Source organism: Lithobates pipiens, unplaced genomic scaffold (assembly GCF_037356315.1).
Source record: "Lithobates pipiens isolate NorthernLeopardFrog02 unplaced genomic scaffold, aLitPip1_a1.2 Scaffold_13, whole genome shotgun sequence".
In the NCBI taxonomy this organism is placed as follows: domain Eukaryota; kingdom Metazoa; phylum Chordata; class Amphibia; order Anura; family Ranidae; genus Lithobates; species Lithobates pipiens.
In genome coordinates this window covers 187,283,755-187,296,368 of record NW_027507718.1, presented here as the reverse complement: position 1 = coordinate 187,296,368, position 12,614 = coordinate 187,283,755, and the positions used below count along the sequence as shown (strand labels likewise).

Here is a 12,614-nt window from a genome sequence, read left to right as displayed (position 1 = left end):
TGTATTATATCGTATGTCCTTTTAGGTCACACAGTCGTCGTCATCCCCGCCCCCCAAGCTACACCCATCTCTTGGTGTTTACATGGTTTTTTTTTTTTTGAAGAGGCCGTTTGCTTATTGAGGTCACCTTCTACCTCCCCTGAGTTTTCTACAAATCTTGGGTAAGTAGAGACGGATCAATCTTACACCTCTAGAGACAATTTAGTTTGTCTAAGCCTAAATAAATAGCGAGGTTTCCTTGCAGGTTCAATTAAGGGGTATATGTCCCCTCTGTGACATACTAATACTTTGCGCGAGACTGTCCATTTGAGGTTCTGGTAGTTCTTTGGAGCGGTGTTTGAAATCTGGGTAAGAGTTAATTTATCAAATGACCTATAATTGTATGTGTATATATGCATTTTCTGTATATCTTTAATAGACCTTATAAATTAGGTATTCTATGCTGATTGAATATACTTAATGTTTTTCTCTCCGTTTATAGTGATATTGTACACACGATTTATAAGTTCCTGAGGAAACCATGCTGATGGCGAAACATGTAGAGCTGAAAATACCATGTACTACGACCGTATGAATGTTCATATGTGTTCATTTTGTTTCAATTGAGTAATCTGGCACCTTAAAAAACTCCAATGTTGGCACTTTATTACTCATGTTTCTACTATGGGGAGGTGGTGCCTACTAATGAGACCCCTCATCCTTTCAGTTCTGATTGGTAGGGTGGGTTATTCTAACAACATAAAAACCAACAGCTTAGGGATGCGATTTCTCCTAAGTCTCATGGACTGGACACGCAAGATTCCTACGTAATGTATTCCTTTATCTCTCTTTACTCTTCCCTACTTTTCTTCTATATTAAGATTTTGCCTAAGATTCAAGTAACAGCCTGTGTATGTCCATTGTACCCATATCTGAGTTTAACCTTAGTTATCATTGCAGCCTAAGCAACACTGTACATGTAACCTCACTAGAGATATTTGGTAATATTTAATCATTCTAACGTTTCTTTTCTGTATAAATAAATTGAATTGTTTATCTTTTCTACAGTTATCATTCGTTCTTAATTTTAATTATAGCAGCAGATGCATGGGTTGCTTCTTATATAGATAAAAGGTTTTTAATCATTTATTTTATGTACATTTAACCATATAAGTGAGGTAGGTATAGAAATAGCCTTAACACCAGCAATAAGGTACTAGACACCAAAACACAAAACCAGGCAAGCTCAATAGCCAGAGGTTTATATAAAAGCCCTAACTTCTGAGCTGACCCAAATACTAAGCAAGTGGCACTATCCTGTGAAAAACAAAGTTTTTAATCAGCGGTACCCGCTACCTCCTTACAAAAGGATAACAATCATTTTAACTGGAAAACCTCCTCAAGCACAACTGTAGTTCCAAGAAATTATTCATAAATGGACAAATTTTTTTTTTGGGGCGAGAAGGATATCTTGACACATACAATTATGCAATAACATTTTCTAGTCAACAAAGTGACTCATATTTAGCAGGAAAAAGGGCTTGCATATTCTTTATCATACTTACCAGTGTCATAATATCATTGGCTAAATCCCTGGCCAGGTCTGGGGTTACAAAGCATGATAAGCCCGTCAGGGCAACCCCTGTATCATATTGATTAGGACTACTGAGATCCTGCAAAAAAAAAAAAGTGATTATTAGAACACTTTCCCAAGCGCCAAGAGGTTGATGTACATGTTCATGACATATTAAAGCAAGTGAACATCCTCTATTTCCTATGTAATTAAACTACAATCTTAGGCTCTATTCAAATTAGCGAGACTCAAAAATCTTGTGATTTCCAGTACGACTGCTGTGACTTTACACTCAATGGATCTCAGTCACACCAAAATAGTGTAGGCACCTTTAAGTCGCACCATTTTGAACAGGTGCTACTGAAAACAATAGACTGCGACTTGTCATGCGACGCTGACGTCCAATGTCACATGACAAGTTGCACAAGTGTGAAATGGAGCCCAAGGGTAAGCATACAAATTCCCCAAAACAAACAGACCTAACCAAGCAAGCAACCCGCCCCCCCAAGATCTGGTATGGATTTTAAGGGGAACCCCAACAAACCACGACGGCGTGGGGTCCCACCAAAATCCATACCAGACCCTTATCCGAGGAGACCCTCCTGGACCATACCAGGCCACATACCCTCAATATGGGGAGGTCTTGCTTTTCGGGACAGGGGGGGCTCTGCGCCCCCCCCACCCCAAAGCATCTTGTTTTCATGTTAATGGGGACAAGGGCCTCTTCTCCATGGTGGTTGCGAGGGGTTTGTGGGCGGGAGGGCACCAGATCCCGGCCCCCCACCCTATGTAAATGAGTATGGGGTACATTGTAACCCCCCTACCCATTCACCCAAAAGTAAAGTAAATAAAAACTTCCCCATCATGCCCCGGATGGTAAGGTCACAAGGGGGCGGGGCCTCTAAATGACATCACCAGGTGGCCACACACCATGGCTATATAAGCAGTGACACATGCCAGAGCTAACATTTACAGCAGGAGCTAGCATCGGGAGAAGAACCAGGAGGAAGAACCCACAGTAGAAGAAGAAGACATCAGCGTAGCAAGAAAAAACAGAGAATGAAGACATCACTGGAGGGAGAAGAAATGGGAGGGAGAAGGCATGCTGAAGCTGCTTTAATAAAAGGACTTTGCCAAAAAAACTGTGTACTGATTATTTCCTTTTGACACTTTTTTTTTTGGGGGGGTGAATGGGTAGAGGGTACAGGGTTGTGGGGTAGAGGCCCTTATCTCCATCAAAAGGAGCCGGTATGAAATTGGGGAGGCCTACGGCGTTTTCTTATTTTGGCGTGGGGTTTCCCTTCAAGATCCTCTGAGCGCACGTCACATGCCAAGGTCGGATCAGTTAAGATGATGATCCGCATTAATGGCTCTTTCCCTTTTTATCTTGAAATAAAAAAAAGGTGCTATTCAAAAACAGATTTTTATCCTTCAAAAACAATACAAAACACCTAAATAAAATTGAAACCCAAACAACATGTGAAATAGAAATGTTATTTCCCTTTAATGATTATGGGGTGAAAATTGTGACCCCAGCTGTTCCCATTAGATTGTGTTAAGAGATAAAGAATAAATCAATAAGGGTGGTTATATATAAAAAAAAAAAAAATATGTTTTTTTTGTTTGTTTTTTTAGGGTGGCTTCCTTCCAGCATATAGAAGATTAGCATATACACACATATATATACATACACACACACACACACACACACACACACATACATACATACATACATAGATATATATATATATATATATAATGTGTGTATATGCATATGCTAATCTTCTATATGCTGGAAGGAAGCCACCAAGCCACCCTAAAAAAACAAACAAAAAAAACATTTTTTTTTTATATATATAAACCACCCTTATTGATTTATTCTTCTATATCTCTTAACACAATCTAATGAGAACAGCTGGGGTCACAATTTTCACCCCATAATCATTAAAGGGAAATAACATTTCTATTTCACATGTTATTTGGGTGTCAATGTTATTTAGGAGTTTTGTATTGTTTTTGAAGGAATAGTCACTTTTTGTACGATTATATAATCACTTCACAGTTTATGGTAAACAGATTGTCTAAATCATTTAGATAATTTGTTGATCAAATTCACCTGAGGGTCTAATACCTAAAAATCACTGTCCACCAACACCCGGCTGAGGGTCTAACACAAGGTTTTACTATTTTTACAAATCGTATCATAATTTTACACAGACTCATTTTAGGGTTCACTATAAAAATCTGTTTTAAAATAGCACCTTTTTTTATTTCAAGATAAAAGGAGAAGCAGCATTTCTACATTTCTCCCCACTTCTACATTCATTCTACCCGCGGGTGGAACAAACTGTAGAGGCAGCTCAAACCCCACAGTATATAAAAAGGCAATTTCAGGGCCATACAAAATCCGTAGCGTGGCTTCATTCCCTTTTCTTTGTTAAGATGATGATCCGACTTTAATGACATTCAGTGGGCTGAAGTAGGACCAAAGTAGTGCAGGAACCTTTTTCAAAGTGGAACCGACTTGGGTTGGACCAGTTAAGACGGCTCTCATAAGGAACCATTGATTTATACCAGCAAGGCGACACATGCTCTCAAAGTCGGAGCATATTTCGCACCAGTGGGAACCGGGCCTAAAACAGAATTACACCTGCCTATCCTTTACAGCCAAGAACACCGCTTCCTGATCGCCCACCATACATATACTAAAGCAGAGCGGCCCGGCTGTGCAAAATCAGGCACTTGTACGCCATTTTGTGCACGCGGCGCTCTCGCTGTGATTGGACGCAGTGACCCACCAATCGTTCACAGGAGACACTGAGCAGCATTGTGCCTACGTAAACAAGGTGAACATGAGAACGCTTACGGGAGTGAATTTCCCTCCCTAGGGGTAGATTTCCTCTGACTTCCTGTTGACTCCCTACGTTTGTAAGCATGAGTCACATGCAAGTCAGATATTTGTAGCTGGGGAGACTGCTTGTATAATAGTTAAACATTCAAATTCATGATAAACAAAATATGTTCACAGAAAATAAAATCCATCGCAGTACACTGCATTTGGGTCAAATAGTCACTGAACTCTGTATGCAACAGAAAAGGGAATCCAGACAAGGACCCATTTTTTTCAACCTAAACTCACTCATATGATCTTCCACACTAACTCTGGTAATTGTACTTGTCTTGATATTTCATATGTATGCTGAATGATACAGGTAAAAGGACTACAAATCTTTTGTCTGTCATTTTGTTTAAAATTAAAAGATGTATATAAATAATTGGAATCCTTCTCAAAGTAGGCAATTATATGGAACCCAAAAATCTTGTTGGACTATAAAAAGGGAACCCTGATGTCAGTATATGGGTAACCTAACTTGCATTTTTCTTAACAAATTTAGCAGAGAAGAGAGGCAAATACCGAATTTGAATTCAGGTCCAGGTCAGTCAGCACTGCCAGAGCACAGACTAGTTCTATTAAGACTATCAAAGTGGCTGTAAGGATTGGCATTTACTGCTGCAAGGTGGTGCTCAAAAATCAGTTCAGGCACTGGAACAGACAAGTATCTTTTAGTATTTGGTTGTGAGGACGTGAAAGTAGTCAAAGTCTCGGTTCACACTGATGCAAAACTCTATGCGGATTGGATCAAATCCGAAAGGCATAGATTCACGTCATCTGCAAAAAAAAAAAAAAAAAAAAAAAAAAAAAAGGTTTTCTACAAAATCCCGTCGAGTTTAGTGTGTGTTCTGTGTGAATTTCATCTCCCGCTATGCCGAATCACCTCAGAAACTGCATTCATTCGCATTAGATTTGCACTGCAAAACAGAATCAGATTCACACCATATCAATGTGAACTGAGACTCAAGCTTTGGTGGATCTCGGAAGCAGTGCATTTAAGGCCCTGCACCTGCCCCACCTGATGAGTTTATGATGACCTAGATTAAACAGGGATGCAAGTTGCTTACCTTCCTGATTTGGTTTGTGGTCAGCATAATGACATCAGTTCCTTCGTGAAAGCATTGAGACGCAGCCAAGTATCCAATCCTCTGTAGAAGACAAAAACAAACTATGGCCGTTTGTGGTTGTTAGCAGCAGCAAGCATTACCAATGTCATGTCTAAAACATACCTTAAAAGTGAACTTTGATGCACTCATCACTTCAACGATATTAAACGCAGCCCAACTGATGTCATAGCCCAGCATTTGCAACTATTTACAAAGAGGAAAAAAAAAAAAAAAAATCAAATCTAAACAACATAAGCAGATAATATTAATATAATGTATCTTTTCAGTGGTGTTAAGTTGGCCAAACATGTATTTTGTTTTGTTCAGCATTTGAGCCATCACCCACCTTATATTATGCAGCTTAATCATAAATGGGACAAAATATTATAATAATTTTTAATTTTTTAATGTGCATAACTTTAGAAATTTTTCACAACTTAAACCGTTTCTGCATAAGTGACTCAACAATGTTGTGATATATCTGGATGGAATTTCCCTATTAATGAAAAATGTTCCAATTATTAATTATAGTCTATTCACAAGCTCAATGCTCACCTCGCCATATCTCATGCCCACATCACCTATAGCAGTGGTCATCAACCCTGTCCTCAGGGCCCACTAACAGGCCAGGTTTGCAAGATAACCGAAATACATCACAGGTGATATCATTTGCTGCTCAGTGATTGCAATATTCTAGTCTGCATCTCCCCAAGGTAATACATAAAACCTGGCCTGTTAGTGGGTCCTGAGGACAGGGTTGATGACCACTGACCTACAGGACCATACTTCACAATAATTTGAAAAAAAGTGATTACCTTCAAATTATAGAGGCAAAAAAGTAACACAAAGAACTAAAATCTCTGTTCATAGCTCGTAAAGGGGGTCAAGTAACTAGGTTTGAGATGTAAGCAAACCTTTTACATTTTTGTACTGCCATTTTGCTATATAATAAGCGATTATATTCCACTACTATTGAAGACCTTGGAGCATGTACATTTTTTGGAAGGTTATGGTCAGCTGACACAAACTCTCTTTATTAAATCTGTGCGCACACTAAAAAGGAAATACCTCCAGCCTACTTACAACACTGCCTACAAATTGCCAAGAAACATCACAAAAAGGTTTGTATGGAAGGGTACCATTGCTATTTGCAGGGAAATTATACTGAAGCCTAATAGTTTAAAAAAATAAAATAAAATAAAAATTAAATAAAAAATGGATTTTTGACTTACCGTAAAATCCATTTCTCTTTCGTTAATTGACATACACAGCGCTCCATTATTCAGAACCACAGGGACATCCCAAAGCCTTGCCAAACATGAGAGGTGGGTCAACGAAAAATCCCAAGCCTAACACAAGAGCCAACCAGGTAACAGGAGCTCAACATAGAAGAAGCAGGAGCCCAACCTGAATAACCCTTCAAGAGGTAATAGACCCTCTAAACAGCAGCCTGCAAAACCTTGTGGCCAAAATAGGCTTCCAAAACAATGCCAAAACATCCACTTTGTATAACGTTGTAAAAGTGGCCATCCTGTAAACTTACGCAATGGACACCTGATGACAGAAGGCCCAAGAAGCACTAAGCGCCGAGAAGAATGCACAACACTGAAAGGCGGAACACGATCTCCAACAGAATAGGCCAGAGTCATGATCTGTCCGATCTATCCAGAAATGGGTCGCAGAAAAAGCAGACAGCCCCTTTCTTGCCTGTCCGTGATCACATCAAGTCTGACCTCCAAAGATTCAGTAGCTGCCAAATGCACCCGTTCCCCCAAACCACATCCAGGTCAGATAAGCCAAATTCCTTAGGATGCGTTGACCAGGGACACAAGGCAGGCAACACTGTGGGGGTTATTTACGAAAGGCTAATCCACTTTTCACTACAAATGCACTTGAAAGTGCCTTGTGTAACCCTGGGTAAAGTTTAAGACAAGATAACGCCACCATTTCTGACAACCTGCGAGCAGAGGCGATAGCCTCTGGCTTCCTGGCTCAGCCAAATCCAATTGTCCAGAGACGTCTGGCACTTGTCTCATTATGCCAGGATCTTCCTAAAGGGAGCTTGTATGGAATTTGCAAATGGAATCGCCTCAAAAAAATAAAATTAAAAAAAAAGGTAGATACTATCAGACCCAACATCCACATGCAGGTCCGCAGGAAGGCCCACCTTGCCAGGCAACAGTAAATGAAAAATGCAGCATGCAACTTCTGGAGTTTGTCCAGAGGAAAAAAAAAAAAACACTCTGGCCAGAACTGAAGCCCAGGTCAGGCTCATATAATCAAATGTTCTGGAAGGGGCTAAAGCAGACTTCAGATAGTATAGAAGTCAACTGAAGTCTGTCAAGGCCCTCAGATTAGTCAAGGACTAAGAAGATCGTCCAAGCAGCCCAGGACCGCAAACCCCCACTGACTTAACCATGCTAGATCCGGGGCCAACACCTCGTGAACACCCGAGGAGTGGTTACAAGAGCAAAGGGCAACACCACTTGCCGTAATGCTCAGCTCCCACAGCAAAAACGGAAGAAGTGCTGGAGTGGGGCACATTGTGGAAATGCATAAGTAAGCATTCATGATGTTGATAGAAGCCAGAAAGTCACCATGATAAAGGCGTGCCACCCTGTTTGGATGGACTCCATCCTAAACTTCTGTACTTACACCAGGAAGGTCAGGGCCTCGAGATCCAGAATTGGACATACCATGCCCTCCATCTTTTGAACTGGCAACAGGTTTGAATAAAACCCCCGAAACTGTTCCCAACATGGGAACTGGGACAATCGCACTCTGAAGCAACAGGGCTTTTTGGGGAACAAGGCCGGAAAACCATCTTGCAACTGGACAAAAATAAGACGTGGAATGTCGTCATCAAGGGTAGCTTCCCATAATATATGTCTAAGCAACACTTCGGAAACAGAGAACACAGCAACCAGGGGAACTGTGGCCAAGAGACATTGCAGACAAACTGCAGCAAAGGCAGGGGGATTTTGCTCCCCCTCCAGGTATGTTAGCTGGATCTTTAGAAGCCAGAGATTCCTCTATTGGAATCATGGTTGCCTTGAGCAGCCTAGAGACTGGGGGGGGGGGGGGGGGTCAATTACTGGTGGAACAGTCCACCTCTGAAGGAGGAACTCCTCAAAGGGGTACCTTACAGCAAGCATTTTCGGAAGCACAAAGGGCACTTTGGACACTCCCAGTCTTCATGTTCAAATTTTGGCAAAATAAGAGGGAGAAGGGAGCGCTTTCGCCACGCAAGACGGCTTATGGGTGCCAAAGGGGAACGAGCCAACCGCTGCATTCCCCATATTGAAAGGTTCCCACACAGATGTAATAAGTGCGACAACCAGCGCCTTTTCGTGCGCCACTGCAGTTGTGGATGAATCATCCTCACTCCCTGACAGGTCAGGGAGCATGGCCACCAACCCAGCAAGGTGGGCCACATCCGTGGCAGCAGAGCCAGATATAGAATTGTTCGAGAGAGGAGGTGCCATTTACTAGGGTAAATGACTAATCGCCACCCAAAAAAAAAAAAACACTCAGGAGGGGACCACCAACTGAGACCCCCACCGCCCAAAAACCACACAGGGGGTGCCAGATAGGGGGGGGGTGCTGATGGATGCTTCCCAAACGAGGCACCACTGAGGCCCCTCACAAGGAGCACCCACGCCGTGCCCACCTAAAAAGACCCCACTGTGTTGCCCCTCTGGTAGGACGCGGCCACGAGGCCTAGAAGGCCGCAACCTACATTTTTGGCGGCCTGCGGAGGGACCAGTCACCGAAAAAAACAGAAGCAGCAATCTCTGCCGCCCGCCCAGTACCCCGTCGGTAGGCCGCAAAGCCGCATCCTACATTTTCAGACGCCTGCCACGAGTGTCCGATCCGCGGGGTACGGGACCAACCCGAGGCGCTGAACGGAGGGCGGACACGCAGAAATGGATCCCAGACAGATCCCTTCGTCACCGAAGTGGGGGGCTGTCGGCCATAAGAAACGCTGCAACTAAGCCTGAAAACCCGGTCGTATGCGACCTCGCAAGACCTTTAACTCGCAGGGCCAGCCCCTGTCCAGTGGGGCTATGTCGTGGCTGACCTAGTGCGTAGCTGTGGTCTGCATGCGCTCGCTGACCAGACTGGGGAGACCACTGGATCTTAGTGTCCAGCCCGGCAGTTGATTGAAGATTTCAGTGAAGAAAAATCCAGGAAAAAAAGAAAAACAAAAAAATTCCCAGGACTAGAGATCCCAGCAGGGAACTTGGTTCTGACTAGGCAGAAAGGAACTGAAAGCCTATAGCAAAGAGGGGGGTGTATTTCTTTTTGTATAAGTCTTTTTTTCTGCACACAGCAGTCTAATGCCATGCTCCCTCTGCCTGGAGGAAAGCTATCCAGGTGGGGGGGGGGTTACATTCCTAAGAGAAAAAATAAAAAAATAACAACTTTCTCACGACTTTACCTGGAGCCTGGGACGGAGGAAGAGTGCAGCTTGTACACAGAGACAAAACTGAAAAAGCATGGAGCAGGTACGTGCTCTTGATAGCCCCTGGTGGTGACTCTAGACATAGCAACATTTACTTTAAAGGAGAAAACCCACAAGAATTAGAAAAATTCCTTAGGAATCTCCCTTACTTTATACAGCTGCAGGGTTCTGTGGTAACAGACCCAATCTTAACCTCTCATGGTGGGCTCTGTAAAAAATAAAAAACCTTCAGGGACTGGGGCCCCCTTTTTAAACCGTGTGTGAGCAAGCTAAATGTACCGATCGATCAACTTGGGTACAACCAGCCTTGCGACTATTGCTAGCGGCTGCTATAGCTGCTAGCAATAATGACAGTCTTTTCTGGGTAGAGTTAGCTTCCCCCACCGGGAGCAGACAATGGGTCGGCAGGAGGGATTTCCCTGTCAGCACTGTGTTGATGGGGGAACCATGTGGATGTCTTTCCTGCAACCCGTAGTTTCAGGGGAAAAAAATTGCACCAGCTAAGGCCTGCCTTACATTAATGTTGAAGTTGAAAAGGTGGGTGTGATATTTGCATTGGGACTACTGTGTTGGAGATAGGGGAAAATTATCTGGTACAATGCTTTAGAGCCTGTAATGGGGCATATGGACATTACCAGTGCAAAATAGGGGCAAAAGGGAACAATTTAGAATAGAAAAAAAAAACCTAAGGACAAAAAGTCACAATTTTGTCCCTACCATTCAACACTCAAGCACAATTCTGCAAGTTCAAAGAGATGGAATTTTTATTATAATTATTGTATATAGTGGTGACAACATGCTAAATAGCATAAATATGGATAGAGTAAATACTCACATATGTCAGCTTACAAACGGCATTGGCTTTCACTGCAATATTATCCTGTTTAAGTTCTTGCTTGATTTCATCAATGCAGTGAGAGATGTATTTTGCCTGTAAAAATGATAAGGTGTTAAAGAAGTGGTGGATATTTAAAGCTAAACCGATATTAAAAAAGGGACAGTAATAATATACTACATTTATTAGTTGCTCATTTTTTGTGCAGATAGTTTTAGTAGAATTTAGGGTAGTAATACTATATGAATTAAATTACAACAGGTCAAAACAACTTGTATAGATAGCTAACCAGGCTAAGCAAGCATAAAAATGCATAGTAACAAAGTTCTAAAATTTTTAAACTTCTGGTTCTTTGTTGGTCTTTGGGTCCCTGGCACTGCCATGTTTTCTCTGTGTAACCAGCTGCGACTCCAAGCTGCTTCAAAGCTGGCTTCCCACTGTGCAAGCGTGAGCTGCACTTTATGAATGGTCCCACAGCCTCCAAAAGGGAAGGGACGGAGGAAGGAAGGAGGAAAAGGGAAGGGACGGACGGAGGAAGGAAGGAAGGAAGGAGGAAAAGGGAAGGGACGGACGGACGGACGGACGGACGGACGAAGGAAGGAAGGAGGAAAAGGGAAGGGACGGACGGACGGAGGAAGGCAGGAGGAAAAGGGAAGGGACGGACGGACGGAGGAAGGAAGGAGGAAAAGGGAAGGGATGGACGGACGGACGGACGGAGGAAGGAAGGAGGAAAAGGGAAGGCAAGGGACGGACGGACGAAGGAAGGAGGAAAAGGGAAGGGAAGGGAAGGCAAGGGACGGACGGACGAAGGAAGGAGGAAAAGGGAAGGGAAGGGAAGGGACGGACGGACGGACGGACGAAGGAAGGAGGAAAAGGGAAGGGACGGACGGACGGACGGACGAAGGAAGGAAGGAGGAAAAGGGAAGGGACGGACGGACGGACGGACGGACGGACGGTGGAAGGAAGGAGGAAAAGGGAAGGGACAGACGGTGGAAGGAAGGAAGAAAAGGGAAGGGACGGACGGACGGACGGACGGACGGACGGAGGAAGGAAGGAGGAAAAGGGAAGGGACGGACGGACGGACGGAGGAAGGAAGGAGGAAAAGGGAAGGGAAGGGACGGACGGACGGACGGACGGACGAAGGAAGGAGGAAAAGGGAAGGGAAGGGACGGACGGACGGACGGACGAAGGAAGGAGGAAAAGGGAAGGGACGGACGGACGGACGAAGGAAGGAGGAAAAGGGAAGGGACGGACGGACGGACAGAGGAAGGAAGGAGGAAAGGGGAAGGGACGGAGGAAGGAGGAAAGGGGAAAGGGGAAGGGACGGACGGAGGAAGGAGGAAAGGGGAAGGAAGAGGAAAAAGTGAAGGAAAAAAAAAAAAAAGGAAAAAGTGAAACTTTCCCTTTTGGGTAAAGTTTCAGGATAGGTTCAGCTTTGTGCAAAAAAAGAAATAAAATGCACATCTTTTTGCAGCTAAAAAAAAAAAAAAAAAAAAAAAAAAAAAAAAAAAAAAAACCCCACACACAATGTGCTATTTTTTTTTTTATACTAGGAGCATGTAAAGCATTTCACCACAATCAGCAGATTAGGGGTGCAATGCAGGACTCCTGCAGACTGTCAATGTAAGCTGTCTGCTCATACCTCTTGTGGGCATGCAGTTACACACTGACAAGAACAAACAATGAGCTACATAGAGAATTCATTGAGAACTACAAGCCGACAGCTGCAAAGATTTTTGCTATTTGTAGTTATCACATTCACA

At 43.3% G+C, this 12,614-nt stretch overlaps 1 protein-coding gene across 4 annotated transcripts in view; it reads right to left on the bottom strand.

Moving 5' to 3' along the window:
* Positions 1-12,614, bottom strand: part of AP3D1 (adaptor related protein complex 3 subunit delta 1) — a 167,653-nt gene that overhangs the window by 137,202 nt on the left and 17,837 nt on the right. For all 4 annotated transcript variants that reach the window (XM_077475978.1, XM_077475979.1, XM_077475980.1 and 1 more), the window contains exons 2-5: positions 10,852-10,947; positions 5,675-5,755; positions 5,513-5,593; positions 1,545-1,652 (exon numbers count right to left, since the gene is read on the bottom strand). In XM_077475978.1, coding sequence (XP_077332104.1) covers positions 1,545-1,652; positions 5,513-5,593; positions 5,675-5,755; positions 10,852-10,947 — 366 coding nt within the window. The remainder of the gene's footprint in view (positions 1-1,544; positions 1,653-5,512; positions 5,594-5,674; positions 5,756-10,851; positions 10,948-12,614) is intronic.